General features: G+C 38.7%; 1 protein-coding gene across 3 annotated transcripts in view; it reads left to right on the top strand.

Annotated features, from left to right (window-relative positions):
* Positions 1 to 17,744, top strand: part of PDE3B (phosphodiesterase 3B) — a 164,475-nt gene that overhangs the window by 142,652 nt on the left and 4,079 nt on the right. For 2 of the 3 annotated variants that reach the window (XM_025894187.2, XM_025894186.2), the window contains 4 exons: positions 2,916 to 3,115; positions 11,459 to 11,662; positions 13,459 to 13,620; positions 17,384 to 17,639. In XM_025894187.2, coding sequence (XP_025749972.2) covers positions 2,916 to 3,115; positions 11,459 to 11,662; positions 13,459 to 13,620; positions 17,384 to 17,639 — 822 coding nt within the window. The remainder of the gene's footprint in view (positions 1 to 2,915; positions 3,116 to 11,458; positions 11,663 to 13,458; positions 13,621 to 17,383; positions 17,640 to 17,744) is intronic. The other variant, XM_073882872.1, reaches the window with a different exon arrangement.

The following is a 17,744-nucleotide window of genomic DNA, read 5'->3' as shown; positions in this document are numbered from 1 at the left end:
TGGCTGTTCTGGTTCTCTTGTATTTCCATATGGATTTAGGTCCAGTTTGTGACTTTCTACCAAAAAAAAAAAAAAAACAAACCAGCTAGGATTTTGATAGGGATTATGTGGACTCTGTAGATCATTTGTGGGGAGTATTGCTATTTTAACAATAGTAAGTCTTCTGGTCCATGAGCATGGGTGTTTTTTCCACTTATTTAAGTTTTTAAATTCTTTCAACAATATTTTTTAGTTTGCAGAATACTGGTTTTGTACTTCTGTTAAGTTTATTCCTAAGTATTTTATTCTTTTTGGTGCTATTGTAAGTGGAATGTTTTCTTGGGGCTCATTTTTTGATTCATTGCTATCACATATAAAAATAATTGATTTTTTGCATAGTGATCTTTTATCCTGCAATCTTGATGATCACCTTTATTAGTTCTAATAGTTTTTTAGTTGATTTCATGGTATTTTTCTATATACAAGAGCATGTCATCTATAAGTAGAGATAGTTTTACCTCTTTGCTGTGTGTTGGTCTCAGCCTGCCAGTAACCAGTGTTGTGGCTGGACCAGCTCTTGTGGTTATTATGATTGCAAGATGCCCTTTAGCAATAACCATCAAGAAACTTAAAAAATAACAGTTATAGGAATTGAAAATTACACAGCATAGCTGGGACCACAGAGCAAGGTCACGGGGGAGAGAGAGAGAACATGCACAAGCATGCATGCAAGCAGATGCACCTGAGGTTAATTGGGGTCAAGAGTAGGGGGGGTTGCACTGGCTCACTCTTTATTGGTGAATTTAAAGCATAAGAGCAGGAATGTAAAGCATGGATAGAGAAAAAAACCAGCAGCCCAAATGGTCAGTTATTGAAATGAACCAGGATTTCTTTTTTTTTTTTGTAAAGATTTTATTTATTTATTTGAGAGAGAGAGAATGAGAGAGCGCACGAGAGGGAAGAGGGTCAGAGGGAGAAGCAGACTCCCTGCTGAGCAGGGAGCCCGATGTGGGACTCGATCCCAGGACTCCAGGATCATGACCTGAGCTGAAGGCAGTCGCTTAACCAACTGAGCCACCCAGGCGCCCTGAACCAGGATTTCTAAAACAGAAGTAGCCTGGCTGTTTGTCTAGACAGGTGGCTGGCAGGGTGTTTCTTTGCATTTGGCATCTTTGAAATGGATGCCTGGGAGATCAAAGCTTAAATTAGGCACTTATGTTACAAAAAAGGAGGGGGATACTGTCAGGATTTACACTATTCTCTTCCGGTCTGGATGCCTTTTACTGAGGCCTCCTTTTAAGTTAATCAGTCAATTAAAAGAATCACTGTTTTCTGAAGAAAGTAAACAAATAGGATCTGTGATAGTTATGTTGAATTGTCCTTGCCAACTATTTTATTTTTCATACTATTAATTTCATGTTAAAACAAAACTGAATGTATTAGGATCCTAATATGTCAATTTTAAGTAATTGAGTTTAAAAGGATGTCTTTTGCCATTTTTGGTATTATATATGTGTATTTATAATTCTAGGGGAAATCCAGAATGCATATAACATAGGGAAAAATCAAATTATTGGCTAATGTTGATAACTAAAGTCTTATTAGAAATTTGAATATTTAAATATATCTTTATCCATACATTTAACTGTCTTAATTATTTTTTAAAAGTTCTAGTGTGGGTGATTCTGAAACTCAATTTAATTAAAAAATAGAAACAGCATAAAAATAATGAGGTATCTTTGTAATTATCACTAGTGTGTATTAAAGTCATTATGTTAAAAAAAATTCATATGGGGCACCTGGGTGGCTCAGTTGTTAAGCGTCTGCTTTCGGCTCAGGTCATGATCCCAGGGTCCTGGGATCGAGCCCCGCATCGGGCTCCCTGCTCAGCGGGGAGTCTGCTTCTCCCTCTCCCACTCCCCCTGCTTGTGTTCCCTCTCTCACTGTGTCTCTCTCTGTCAAATAATGAAAAAAAATTTTTTTTTAAATTCATGTGATGGCAAATATTTAGTGAAGTAAATTATGATAAAGATCATTTTGGACTCTGACAAGCCAGGACATTATTCCTAGTTTGCCACTGATGAAGTCAATCAGTGAAATTTTGTATCTCTCTAATATCTTTGTGGTTTTATTTGCTGTCTACTCTAAATATAATTTATTTTTTCCTTCTTATACTTCCTTCTTATACTTTCCTTCAAAAGTAATGGAATGACCATCTAAATAGATAAAGCCACTAAAATACAAAAAAAAATGAAGAAATCAATGGTAAGATATTAAGACATGGAAAGCACAGTGTTGATAATGAAAATATTGTTTCTAACTGGAAGATAAAAAGAGAATTATGTTATGAGACATTCCTCAGTTTTCTACTTCTTTTCATTTTCCGTAGTTTTTCTTGCCATTGTCTTATAAGGGGCTTCATGGAAAAAGAGAAGGGAGGAGAGACTGTAGTCAGGGCTACAATGAAATGTAATCTCTCTAGTAAGTTTTGAAAAGCATCTATGTTGAGAAGCTTAGTTTGTTAATACATTAAACTCCTAAATCTTCATACAGTTTCCACGAAATTTTATTCTCTAGATTGCTTTTTCCTGTTACTTCCTATGCCCTGGCCATTATCTCTAGTCCTTCAATAATAAATGTTAAGAGAACCGGAGGCTTTAAAAAATTATTAGCCTGAGTAAGAGAGCATCATAAAAATCTCATAATGTCTTTATAAAGTAAGTGACTTCTGCGTCATGTTTAACCTTGTTCCTCTCTAGTAGCATGTGTGCTGGAAAGAATAGACTGTTTTAAGTCCCTGTTTATAAATAGACTGTATTTCTTAGCTTAGTCAACAAGTAAGATAAATAATCATATTGCCTATGGGGAACCCCCTCCTTAGTCTCATTTTGTGAGGAAGTTATGTGTAATGCTGGCTTATTTTGCTTGTTCCTCAGATTCTGATGGCAGAATGAACCCTGGGCAAATGGCTTACATTTCTTCAAGGAGCTGCTCTATTCCAGACGAGAGCTATGGTTGCCTTTCTTCAAACATTCCTGCACTGGAATTGATGGCTCTCTATGTGGCAGCCGCCATGCATGATTATGATCACCCAGGACGGACAAATGCATTTCTAGTGGCTACAAATGCCCCTCAGGTAGGAAATACGTTTTCAGAAAGATTCAAGAGTGATTCTGAAGTTTCACAAGCATGTGGTATATCCTTTTGTAACCCACCCTTCAGTTGACTCAGATAGGCATTCCATCTATGTGGTAATTAATTGGATTTTAACACATGGCACTGACATGAGATGTGCCAAAGAATGAAGAGGAAATTACCCTCTCCCGCTTGAAAAGAAATAAAATGGTCATCAAAGAGTAACTCGCTGTTTTATGAAATTCTGGAAGCCTTGCTGCCAGTATCTTTGCCTTTGATCAAATTGATAAGACTGACTAGATGTAAGCCTGATTCTTCCTTCTTCCTTTCTGTGGCTAAAAGCGTAATGATGAAGAACTATTATTTTCATTGCTGTCTTCTTTTTTCCCTTAAGGCTCAACTCTAAATCTCTTAGTGCTGCATATGTTAGTGTATGTAAACATTTCTTCTAGTACCACTTATTTTTGTATCCAGTACAGCTTATAAGGTGCAAGATTCCTCTACCTTTGCATAAGAAGTAGGAGTTCCCACAAATGGATACTGTAATTGCAGTAGCTTTAGACATTAGGACTTGGAACTAAATCCTTGGTTTTAAGTGGTTGTGGGTGTTTGTTTAGGCTGGTGATTCCTGAAATGTCATCTTTGTTTCTAACTGTGTGCCTTTAAAAGAACAAGTAGTCAGTGACTGCTTGCTGAATTCAGCTTACGTCTTTACTGCTCTGTGTATAAACCTCACTTCTGATTTTTTCATCTTCTGTAGCCATCCTGTGTTGCTCTTCACACTTCTCTTTCCCACACTCTCACTATTTAAAAGAAGAGGAGATTGGTTCTCTAGCCAGAACAAGAATAGGATTCAGAGACGGAGAGGGAGAGAGGGTTTAAAATGCTACATGATTCATTTCTCCAGTGAGGCTTTATCTGTTAATAGCTCATGATTTCCGCAGGTAACTTTTCAATGATTTCGATCTAGATATTAATATTTGTCCACTTTCTAAAAATAGCTGTGGGAGAGATGACAAACCAAGGACACATGCCTCCTCATGTGCATTGCCATTCTGCAGGAAGCGGAGGTGCATTCTCTGTCTCGCCTCACACTCCATCGTCTTTAAAAACCTGGTCCTGCGGGGAGTCGTGGAGCTGGGTGGACGGGGCACAATGCAAAAAGCACTGGTCTTGAGATCAAGAGACCCGAGTTCGATTTCTGATTACCCGGTCATTAGCCATGTGATCTTAGGCAAGTCACCCTTGTCTTTCTGAACCTCAGAATATGGACCTGATATGATTAAAGGTAAGGGGACAACATATGGGATGTTTTCCATTTTGTGTGGTTTGAGAGGCTCCTGAATCAGGTATCATATAGACGGAAGTTGCTAACTCTTCTCTTTCACTCTTGGCTTTAAGTCTTTCATCAGCTTCTAGTACAGGTGAGTCAGACTTATTACCTCTCCTTCAAGGAGATGATGAGTGAGCGAACTCCAGTGTTACCTCTCTCACCTGCAGATAGAACAATGATATGTGAAAATCATTCCTACAAGTTATACGCTCGAAACTGTTTTCCTAATCAAAAGAAAAATGTGAAGTCTGGATATAATATCAGTAATACACATAATTTCTAACTTCTCATTGTTAAGGACCGCCAGTAGAGGAAACAATGGGAAGTGTCGGAATGGAAAGGAAATTGCCAGGGAGTTCAGCTACTGAGAAAGTATAGTCTTCCACCCAGTCTCCTTGCTTACTTCCGGCTCCCCTTTGGTCTGTTCCAGACCCTCCCGCAGCATTCACCTCAGTCCTGGTAAAAGTCATTGTAATGGCTTGGAGGGTCATACCTGATTTAGCCCCCGTTGGGTCTTCTGCCTTTATTCACCCAGGTCCAGCCTCAGTGGCTTCCTGGCTGTTTTCTTCTGTATCCTGGGTGCACTCCCTTTCTGAGAGCCTTTGCACTTCCTGTCCTCCCTGCCCGGAGTGCTCTCTCCCCACACATCTACATGGCTCACTTTGTCACCTCGTTCCATGTAACATTCCACGAGCCCCCTCCTGGGGCACATTATGTTCCTAACCTGCTTTATGTTTTCCATAGCAGTGATCATTCAGCATACTATATATTTTGTTTCTTGTAGGGCTCTCCTCAGTGGAATATGGTTTCATGAGAATAGGGATCTTTGCCTTTTATTCCCTAATACCTAGAATAGTGCCTAACACATAGAAGTCATTTAGTAAATACTTGTTGAATGTTGAAGGATGCCTGATTTTTTGGCTCTGCAGGACTGCTAGCTTGTCTGAAATATACTCTGTTCTTCCCAAAGTAATGAAATTCACGAGACCTTCTTCAGCTAGTGCGGGTGAGATAAGGATCCTTCTGTGAAAGCGTGAGGTGTGTTTATTAGGTAATAAAATAGGTCCTCTCATTTTGGGAAGCTCAGTGGGTCTAATTAGGCCACAATTAGTGAAAAATGTTATTGCTTCAGTGGTAGTGTATAATACCACCAACTGGATCAAATGTTCTTCTTCATTCTCATGTTAAGGAAAGTACACTGGGAAGGTACAGGAGGATTATTTTATATTCTTGCTATGAAAGAAGGTGAAACACTTAGGTTTATCCTGAAGAGATGCCAGTATTAAAATTCGAAGAGATTTCTGAGCTATTTCCACATGAAAAGCTGGCTAAAAGATGGAGATTAGTGCTTGAGGTATTAGAGTTTGAGAATATTTTCATGATATTTGGGGTAAAAGGAAATGAAATTTGAGGTTGAGATTTGTAAATTGGAGACACTCATAAATGTTTTATCTCCCAAAATACGTATCAAGATGGGGACTAAACACATGCATTTGACTCTTCATTATAACAGAAGAATAGGTGGGGAAAAGTATTATCATCAGAAGATTAAAGAGTTTTCCAGAAATTTCTGTTTCTGGAAAATGAAAAACAGATGACTGTGGAGAGGTGAAAGCACATTAGAGGTGGCTACAGCTTAAGTGGAACTCGAGAGACTCCTGATGCCGTTTGCCTGGGCTTGCTACACACGCGTGCGCGCACACATGACCGTGTGCACATGCACCCCCATCCCTGTACACGCACACTACACATCTTTATATAAAGCTACTACAACCCTGCATTTACCTCCAGGCAGAAAACTCATCCCTTAGGTATTGAAGAGAGTAAGAATTACTTGTTGTAAGTATTAGTACTCCAGGGTAAATCCTTCTCATTCTGGAAACTTAACAGCTGACAACTGGTCTCATAACTGTAAAGCAAAACCTAAATGCCATCCACATTCATAGAGTTTCTACTCATCTTCCCAAATTAAAGAAGAGACTCAACACTAAAATAAACAGAAGAGAATCTAGAATTTTTTTTTTTTAACATCAACAGATAACCCAAGGATCACTAGACATGACATTAACCAGTAGCTTGGAAAGAAAAGGCTAAAATGGACATGGTAACTAACTACGGGGGCGGGGGGGAATCTAGGGAATAGAAAAGCTGTTAAGTTTTTCAAAAAGGTATTCTCAGAATTGGAGAAACACTGCGTCCCTAAGAACAGGAAGCTATGAAAAAGGAAACACCAGCGAACAGGTTAGAGCTTTTAGGAACTAAAAATATTACTGCAAAAAAATTTTAAAAATTCAACACAAGCCCTGGAAGTAAACTCCAGGTAACCTCTCCCAGAATGCAGACCAAAAAGAGAAGAGATGGAAAATATCACGAAGGGAAAAATGTGGCATGGTGGACCAGGTCATGAACTGACTATTGGAGTTCCAGAAAGAGACAGTCTTTGGATCAAAGGGGTTCAGCAGGTCCCAGAGAAGTTGAATGGGGAGAAAAAAACCTGCACATGGAGTGCCATGGTAAAATTTCTTAAAAAAAAAAAATGAATTCCTAAGAGAATGACAACAGTACACATATAAAATAACAAAAATCCAACTGGCACCATATTTTAGCAAAAATGGATGCTCGAGGGTACCAGAATAAACAAATACTGGGTGCATACTGGGGGAGAGGCACTAGTCTAGGCATTATTATTGAACAAAACAGGCCAAAAAACATCTCTGCCCCCATAGAACGTACATTCCAGTAAAGCAAAAAAAAGAATAGAGTGTATGTAGGAGGCAGACGATTATGACGTAGGTGCTAGGAAAGAAGTAACCCGGGAAGGGGATGGGAAGGGTTGGCCTAAAGATATTATTTTCAAGTTAGATTTCTGTATCCCGCTAAGCTACAGCTGAGTGTTAAGAGCAAAATAAAGAGAATCTCAGATATACAGAGATAAAATAAATCACATACCCATTCACCCTTAGAAAGTTACCTAAAAAACATGTCTTAGCAAAACAAGGGTGATAAGGAAGACAAAGGATCTTAGAAGATACAGGATTACCAGAAATTTGAGAACAAACCCAGAACTTCAGGATAAAGGGATCCCAAAATGACAGCTGTTCATCTTGACTATTTCTTTTTTTGTTTTTTTTTTTTAAGATTTTATTTATTTATTTGACAGAGAGACAGCGAGAGAGGGAACACAAGCAGGGGGAGTGGGAGAGGGAGAAGCAGGCTTCCCCGCGGAGCAGAGAGCCCGATGCGGGGCTCGATCCCAGAACCCTGGGATCATGACCTGAGCCCAAGGCAGACGCTTAACGACTGAGCCACCCAGGCGCCCCGATCTTGACTATTTCTTTAAGGAGAAGTACGTTTTCTCTCTCTTTTTCTTTATAAAACTAGCTGTTTTGTTTTCTGTAGCACCTGATTTACTACCTCTGTTGGATTTTTTTAAGAATTTTTTTAAATGAAAACAATTTTTCTTAATCCAAGATTTTTCACTTTTCGGAAATACACTCTTTAATCTCATAACTCGGACCTAGAGACTTTTTAGTGTTTCCTCTTGTTTCTTGTGTTTCAAAGGGGACATTTGCTCAGATTTGTCAGCCTCTTCCTTTGTGTGATCTAAGTCTTTGATATGTTTGCTGAGTTTTCTCTTTTCATTTGTTGAAAGGTGTTTATTATTTGTTAAGATTAATTCTATCAGTTTGTATTAAATCCTGTTTCACATCTTTCCAACTCAAAAAGAGGGTGAAAAACAAATTTGCTTTGCCAAATTAGAGATTTGCCTGTGGAGCAAAGGAAGGGGATCCCTAGCTGGAGAAAGCCGGGATCAAGATTCTTTAGCACAAAGTCCAAGCATAGTTACTGCAGCTCCAAATTAGCTGGGGCTGATCTTCCCTGTCTGGTTGTCAGAAAGCCCTCAGGAAAAGCCAGCTGAGGCTTCACCATCTGTTTTACCTGGAATGTTTTTCTTACCAGGTTTAAGCTTGGCCTTATTGTTCTGTGTATTCACTGAATATTCTTCCTAAAGTGGAACGCTCATTTACCTCCTACTTAACTGCTCCATGATTGTTTCTTGCCTCTACTCATCTATGAGGTAGTGGGTTTATTGGGGTCCAGAAGGGGACTCTGTCCACTTATTCTCCAGGTGGGTTTTTCCTTCTCATGCAGTAACTTAGTTGGCCTCTCCTCAATCCATTCCCACTTTCCCCATGTATTTGAAATTTCCAGTATGATGATAATATCTAGACTTTAATATTGATTCAGAATTTTTTTGCCCCTATTTTATATTTCTTTGGTAATTTTTTTTTAAGATTTTATTTATTTATTTGAGAGAGAGAGAATGAGAGACAGCACGAGAGGGAAGAGGGTCAGAGGGAGAAGCAGACTCCCTGCTGAGCAGGGAGCCCGATGTGGGACTCGATCCAGGGACTCCAGGATCATGACCTGAGCCGAAGGCAGTCGCTTAACCAACTGAGCCACCCAGGCACCCTCTTTGGTAATTTCAAAGGGCAGTTTGAATGGTGAAGAAATTCTGAACTTAATTCTTTTACTGATCTTGCTAGCCAACAGTTTATTAAGTCAGCTAGCTCTACAGGGCACTTACTATATGTTGTGCTTTATTGAGCTGGATGTTTGGTTACTTCTTCCTGAACAGACAAAGCTGTTCTAATAGTTTATCAGTTTTTATCAGATTTGAATATGAATTAGTGAAATCACTATTAAATATAAAATGACCCCTTAGGGAGTCTTTGAAGCTTAATCTTTCTCTTTGAGGTTTATGATGTTTGGAAGTTATAATAAGGTTAGTATAAATTTTTTTGACATTTTTTTGTTGACATATACTTGATATTGTGTTAAGTTTAAGGTGTACATGTTCATTTGATACACATTATCATTGTAATACTACCATCATGTTACCTAATATCATATCTTTTTTGTGAGTACATTTAAGATCTAGTCTCTTAACAACTTTCAAGTATATAATATAGTACTATTAACTGTAATCACGATGCTAGGCATTAGGTCCCCAGAACTTCGTCATCCTATAACTGAAGTTCGTAACATAGTCTGTTTCTATGAGTTCAGCTTTTTTTCCCCCTTTAAATTTTTTTATTTTTATGTTAATCACCATACATTACATCATTAGTTTTTGATGTAGTGTTCCATGATTCATTGTCTGTGCATAACACCCAGTGTTCCACGTAGAACATGCCCTCTTTAATACCTATCACCAGCCTAACCCATCCCCTACCCCCTCCCCTCTAGAACCCTCAGTTTGTTTTTCAGAGTCCATCGTCTCTCATGGTTCATCTCCCCCTCCGATTTCCCCCCTTCATTCTTCCCCTCCTGCTATCTTCTTTTTTTTTTTCTTAACATATATTGCATTATTTGTTTCAGAGGTACAGATCTGTGATTCAACAGTCTTATACAATTCACAGTGCTCACCATAGCACATACCCTCCCCAATGTCTGTCACCCAGCCACCCCATCCCTCCCACCCACCCCCACTCCAGCAACCCTCAGTTTGTTTCCTGAGATTAAGAATTCCTCGTATCAGTGAGGTCATTATGAGTTCAGCTTTTTAAGATTCCACATATAAGAGATACCATACAGTATGTCTTTCTTGATTTAACTCACTTAGCATTGTGCTCTCAAGGTCCATCCATGTCTCAAATGGCAGGATTACCTTCTTTCTCATGGCTAAGTAAATATTCCCCCTCTCTCTCTCTCTCTCTCACACACACACACACACACACACACACACACACCCACATCTTTATCCATTCTTCCACAGATGGACATTTAGATTGCTTGCAGCCTTTGTATGTCCCATTACAAAGCTTAAATCATCATTACTTTCATAAAGTCAAATGGTGTAAAAAAACAAATGATGTTAAGTATCTGTCTTATATTTAGACTATGGCTTATTTTCACAAATCACACATAAACTTGTTTAATTAAGTTCCCAGAATATGTGTCCTTTTTTTTCAAGATTTTATTTACTTGAGAGAGAACAAGTGAGAGAGAGAACACAAGCGGGGAAGGGCAGAGGGAGAGAGAGAAGCAGACTCCCCACTGAGCAGGGAGCCCGACACGGGACTCGATCCCAGGACCTTGAGATCACAACCTGAGCCAAAGGCAGGTGCTTAACCTACTGAGCCTCCTAGGCACCCCCCAGAATGTGTACCTTAATGTGGTTGCATTCCATTTTTATCTGTCCTTCTTTCTTATTAACAAGAAGCTCTGTGAAAACAGAGACAAGTTTTTGTTTAGCCTTTAGCACTGACTGTGAACGTTTTTAAAATAATTACTATGCTTATTTAATAATTTTTAATTGCTTGATTTTTAGAGATAGAAGAGGCTCTAGCAATTCTATAAGCCATTGGTTTTTTAAATCTGTATTCCAAAGTTCTAGAGTACTGAGGGTCTTGCATTGAAATGAGGTGGATAAGAAGTGAAAAGTTGCACACCAGCTGAACCAGAGGATTTGTGCTACCTGTTTCATGCTTCTCTTACTCCCGGGCACTGTGCCCGGATCAGAGTGTAGGAATGTGTCCTTCGTGGATGTGCAGGACTCTCACTCACCCGGGACAGTACTCCTGCTTCCTCTTTGGTCATCAGCACCACTGATCGCATGCTAGCTGAAGAAGAGAAATGTGTCCCTACACCTGCTCTTCCTCTAAAGGCTTCACTAACAGAAGCTTTATCTAAGAAGGTTCACGGATTCAATGAAGTAGACCTCAAATATCAACTTTACATCTCCTGAGGGCAGTATGGTGTCTGCAAAGATGGACTTGGGAGATGAATTATCCTTTCACCTACTAGAGGTAGATGCCAGCAAGGTCTACCTTGCCCTTTTTGTACTTCGGTAAACTCGTTTAGAAAATGCCCACAAGCCTTCTTCACAGATATTAAAATGCTTGGCATATAGTAGTTACTCATTGTTTGTATTCTTCCAACCTAACTCTGTTTATTATTAAAGATTAATATCTCTGAGACGCCTGACTCATTTTTATTACTTTTCAGGCAGTTTTGTACAACGACAGATCTGTTCTAGAAAATCATCATGCTGCATCAGCTTGGAATCTGTATCTCTCTCGCCCAGAATACAACTTCCTTCTGAATCTTGATCATGTGGAATTCAAGCGCTTTCGTTTTTTGGTCATTGAAGCAATCCTTGCCACAGATCTTAAAAAGCATTTTGATTTCCTTGCTGAATTCAACGCCAAGGTTGGTGATACAACTTACTGTCTGGTTTCAGTGATGGAAATCTCTATTGTCAGTATTACTGATAAGTGTTTTTTATGTTAAGTTAGGATTAATACTACTCAAAGTCATAATATCTGATGTGAGATGATATGTATGTCAATATTTTTTAAAATAACTTTTTTGTCCTAAACATACTGTTACTTGCTACCTTTCCTTTCTGACACATAGACTTACAACTTTCTTTCACATGGTGATAAGCCAGTTCATGATGTCAAAAGCTTTTAGGGGAAGATTGGAGAATGTTGTGCATGGTGCCAAGTTATTTTATGAAATTAAAGATGTTATGTGTCCGGTTATGTGTCCCTCACTGCACCTGTTAATCCCTTCTTCCTATTAGTCTTTAACTGGCTGGTGTGGGAAAGAAGTAGCCTCCACTCTTCCGCTTGAGAATAATGTGCTCATTGAGCAAGTCCTGGGATCGCCCTCTCTGTACAGTCACGCCAGCAGGAATAAGTAGAGAACAGGTGGCAGTCCCTGCCACCAGGAATTCACCGTCAGTAGGGAACGGAGAATCACTGTCCTCAGGTGACAGTGGTGCTCCCTGGAAGGTGTTCTGTCCCTCCGACATTAGGGGTGGGAAAAGCTGAGAACCACTGCTTTACAGATTCCTGCGGGAAGGATGCTCCTGCTTTGGCTGGCAGGAAGCTGTTGCCTTGATGACATTTGTGACAGAAAGGAGAGGTGTACCTTCGGGGTAGAGGAACTGATACCAAGGGAATACTAGATTTAACCCCCTGTGTGGAGACCCTATATGTGGCTGTTGTGATATCAAATACTTCTAAAAATCAGCAAGAAATCCATGTGCCTTTAAAATTATTTTATAGTTGTGTAGCTCTGTTTTATTTAATAATAAAATGCATTTAAGTGCTTAAGTCAGAGTAATAGAAGTTTTCACAGGTAAAAGATCACCTAGTCCAATACTTTTGAATCTGTGTTCCTCAGAGGTTTCTATTCCATAGTCTCTCAGGAAAATGCCATACCTACATGGTTTCAGTCAGAAAAGCCTTTCTTTTAAGTGTTTTCTGTAGTGGTGGTCTACATAAATTTTCCTTTGACAAAAGGGTTTGGTGCCCAAAAAACTACCCTCAAAGTTCAGAAGCCACTGATCTGGCCCATTTACTTCATTTTTTACAAGAGAAAATTTGAGTTTTTGAAAGGCAGAGTAATTTGCCTAATTAGTGATGATAATTACATTTACTATGAACAAAGCATTTTTCATTTATTAATCCTCATGGTAATATGGCTAGATTGGTACTACTTTTTCTGTTTTATAGATGAAGACAGATTCAAGGAGATTAAGTAATTTTTCCAGTATTACACAATGAATAAATCATTGAGTTGGGATTTGAAACCATAGGGATCAGCTTTTAAGACTTGTGTTCTTTCAACTATATATTTTCCTTTCACAGCTGAAGCCAACTTCTCTGTGGATCCTAAGTGTTCTTTTTTGCAATAGAATTAGTTACGATTCTTAAATGATTTATTGATGTTTTACATATACATATATATTAACATATATGTTATATATACACACGTTACAATTTTCTGTAGTAATCACAAATATTGAAACCCATGGTTTGTTATGTTTTTATAGTGCTTTGCTTCCAGTGAAACAAAATCATAATGACACTTCAAAGGGAAACTTAACCCATGTTCCTTCCTGTAATTTAGACAGGAAGCAGTTTTAAGATAATTTGGTTAAAAGACAAAACAAAACTGTGCCCTCAGAACCTAAAATAATTGTTTGTCCAAAATAGGCCAACGATGTAAATAGTAATGGCATAGAATGGAGCAATGAGAATGATCGCCTCTTAGTATGCCAGGTGTGCATCAAGCTGGCAGACATCAATGGACCAGCGAAAGTTCGGGACTTGCATTTGAAATGGACAGAAGGCATTGTCAATGAATTTTATGAGCAGGTAAGTTGAAACTTGAGATGGGTGGGATTTTTGAGAGCTGCCAGCTGAAGACACAAGTCTTTGGGATTTGGATAGCTATGTTAAATGTTTGATGTCTGGTTACTTTGACCAAAAATGGTTAGAAATTGTAGAATTTGTGCTGGTCGTAGTATTTTCTCAGCTCTTTTTTGCTAATAAATTTAAAAACTAGCTCATTCCCAACTGCCATGGGTCGAATGTCCCTTGAGGCTAGAGGTAAGGTCTCTTTTAAAACCCTGAGTGCCTATAACTTTTCCAGATGAGATTTTTAAAATTGATTCAGGGTATACTTGGGTTGATATTCTTTAAATATAATTATTTTCAATTCTGCTGTAGAAAGACTGCTGACTGCCTTAGAAACAGCCACTGGGTAAAAGTCCTGGCAGAGGGGAAGACATTTGAGAGCTAGAAACGGGGATAAAGTGGGTATGTCATGGTTTTTTAGGATTCAAAGATAAAAACATGCTAAGTTTTTAAAATCGTGTCTTTAAACTAATACTCCTGGGCGCCTGGGTGGCTCAGTTGGTTGGGCGACTGCCTTCAGCTCAGGTCATGATCCTGGAGAGCCAGGATCGAGTCCCGCGTCGGGCTCCCTGCTCAGCGGGGAGCCTGTTTCTCCCTCTGACCCTCCCCCTCTCATGCTCTCTCTATCTCATTCTCTCTCTCAAATAAATAAATAAAATCTTTAAAAAATAAATAAATAAATAAACTAATACTCCTGTAACTGAACTCAGGTTTATATGCCCACCACGTAGCAAAGCCAGTCACTGAGATGTTGAGTATACATCAAAGAGTTTGAGAGGTAGCCAAACTAGGAAGGGCAGGCCTCAGATTTGCCTCCTCAAAGTGGGAGAGTCGGGAACATGTAAAGGCAAATAAAAGGATGTGGGTATAAGGGAGAGGAGCTGTGGGATTTCAAAATCAAGGAAAGGAAGTTAGGAAGTAGGAAAAGGTTGAAGTCCTTTCATTGTCTGCACCTGCATGGAGCTTCCGCATATATTTTCATGTGACCCATGACCAGAAAATGGCATTCTCAGCATGATAGAAGGGGGGCAGGAGGTTAGGCCCTTCTACATTAAAAGTTTATCCATTGGACACTTGTCCGTGCTCAGAGAAGGTCGGTGGTCCTGACTGGTTCTGGCTGGTTTCTTGGTAAAGCCTTAAGTCTCTGCCAAACCACTAAATCAACATTCTGCTATTGTGAGGTCTGGCAAGAACATTATCTATAGAAACATGGTGGCAAGCTGCATTCCAAGAACAAGCAGATTTGGGTAAAAAGTTACAGTTGCACTTATTAGTCCCATTAACCCTTTGATTACTGGTTTCACTACCACTTTACAGACTCTTTATCAATTTTTTGTTGTTGTTCAATTTTGAAGCTCACTACAATGTAGAAGTATATGGATTTCCCCACAAGCCAGCGTTTCATTAGCTCCAAAATACCGAATACATCTTCTTGACTTTGGAATTGCATTCCTTGGGAATCCTTGTTGACCCTAATAATCAGGCAAGATTAAGAGGTCTACCAAATGAGGCCTTCAAGACAGAGTTTTCTTACCATGAGCTGCTACTCCAGTAGGGGTGATGAATCTGTTATACCTTGTTACACCTGGATTGTATTGAATAGTGAATGTGCAGTCTTTCACCCACCTTAGCTAAACATCCCACCACAAGGCTTACTCTGCTATTTACAAGTTACAAAATACTATACGGTGAAAAAACCATGGGAATACATAAGTATTCCAAGATTATTATTTACTATTTTGGTACATTTGAACTAAATTATATATAATTTGGAGATCTAAATGGTTGTAAATATCTACCTAGAGATTGTAATATACTATTTGCATGTTCCCATCTTCATTCTCAAAGATAATTGAAGCCAGCTTCAGACTTCAGTTTGTATTCACAAAAGAATTTTACATTAAGGAAAATGCCATCTTTATATTATCTGTGCAAACAGAGGTAATAAAAACGTAGTGTATGCCAATTTTAGAAGACTCACTAATTCAGTAAACGAACATTAGAAAATTGGTAAAACCTAGAAGACATTTGTGATGTTACAAAACAGGTTTTTTTGTTTTTTTTGTTTTTTAAACCTAAGAAGTTGTGAATGTTGTTAATCATTTAGCAGTTGCAATAAATGTAGAGGAAACCCCCCAAAAAAATAACATTAGAAAAGTTCATTTAGACTCCATTTATAATTTAAGTATATAGAATGCTTATTAAACTTGGAATCCATTTTTAAGGTTGAAGACTGGGTTCTCTTCTTTACCAGTATTGTGACCTTAGCTAAGTTATTTGACCTCTCTGTGCCTGTTTCTTCATGGATAAAACAAATATGTGATGGTATCTACCTCATAAGGTTGCTGCGAGGATTGGGTGAATTAATAAAGTTCTTAGAACAGTTCCTGACACATAAATGCTCAGTAAATGTCAGCTATTATAATTCCAGATCTATCACTAAAAACATTATTTCAGACAAGTTTTACTTAATCTTTCTAAGTTTCATTATTCACATGTTAAAGGAGAAAAGGGTCATCTGACACCCTACCACACAGAGTTGTCATGAAGGTTAAAGGTACTAATCTATATGAAAGTCCTACTCAATCCTCATCAACACTATTAAATTTCTTTCTCAGTCTGGTTATACTATTAAGCATCCTTCGGATGTGGATGCAAAATTCTAATCTTGCCCAACTTTTTATTTTTTTATTATCTTAATTATCCTGTCTTTATATCCCTATAGCCATTTAAGTACCATGGGCTTAGAAAAGCCAAACTCCTATTAAAAAAAAAAAAAAAAAAAGCCAAAAAAAATTGTAGAATCCTGTGGATAAACCCAACTGAGGTTTGTTTTTTTGTTTTTTGGGGGGGTTTTTGGGTAAACAATGGTTTTCTTCCCCACAGAAGGTAAAATCCTAGATTTTTAATCATGGGCCAGTCACTATAACAGTTTCTGGTTGTTTCCCTAGGATAGTGTTGCCTCATCAGAGAGAGACGCTGCTTGCCTACACAGTTTATACATTCTGAAGTTCATTCATTCCCCACCAGTTCAGACAGTAGGAACAAAAAGGTCAACAGTACCTTTTGGGGAATGCTCAGTACTGTGCTAAATACTGAATATTGTTTTTCATCCTCATAGCAACCTTGTAAAGTACATTAAGATTTTACACATGAAATGGGCATGGAGCTTGCTCAGCACCGCACAGGTAGTAGGTGGCAAAAGCAGGCTTTGACAACTGCATCTGTCTGATCTCACATTACGCTCTCTGAAGCCCTGGAGACCACAGGGGGAAGGTGTCAGAGGGCAGGCAGTTGGACCCCGACTCCTCACCTCAGCCACCCATACCTCTGCTTCTGCTGTTAGAAACAGGTAGGGTGTTGAAAGGCAATTGCAAAATTCAACTCTGGGCATTTAAGGTACAACAACTTGGCTGATACCATCTCCCCCTAGGAGAAAGACATACAATTTTTCAGGTTGTTAGATTTGTTGATTTTTTTTTTTCATGTATGTTTTTCTTGTTCACTGAACATCAACCATCCTGGTTAACTGGTGGGGTGTGAAAATAAAGTCTTGTATTAGAGAAATTCGTACAGTTGAAATGACAGTAATTAGACACTTTGTAAAAATTATTTTGATGTAGACTATGCGTATTAAAAACTCAAGATAATTTTAACAGCAAAGCTCAGTGGTTATTCTTTCAACAGTTCAAAATGGTACTTTTCTTTTTAAAATGATCAGGGAGATGAGGAAGCAAACCTCGGTTTGCCCATCAGTCCCTTCATGGATCGTTCTTCGCCTCAGCTAGCAAAACTCCAAGAATCTTTCATCACCCACATCGTGGGTCCTCTGTGTAATTCCTACGACACGGCTGGCTTGCTGCCGGGTCAGTGGGTGGAAGCAGAAGAGGACGAAGACACTGAGAGTTGTTACGATGAAGAAGATGGTGAAGAACTAGATACAGATGAGGAAGAAATAGAAGACAATCTAAATCCTAGTAAGAATATAGGGATGCTGTAATTTCTTAAATGGGTATTTGCAGTTAGTAACATTAAGTTTGGATCTTTGTTTTGGGGGTGGTTTTTTTTGGGGGGGGGAAGAG

The sequence above is a fragment of the Callorhinus ursinus genome, unplaced genomic scaffold (assembly GCF_003265705.2).
Source record: "Callorhinus ursinus isolate GAN/ISIS: 27379988/994484 unplaced genomic scaffold, GSC_fseal_2.0 scaffold49, whole genome shotgun sequence".
NCBI lineage: Eukaryota > Metazoa > Chordata > Mammalia > Carnivora > Otariidae > Callorhinus > Callorhinus ursinus.
This window is presented reverse-complemented; position numbering and strand designations above follow the sequence as displayed.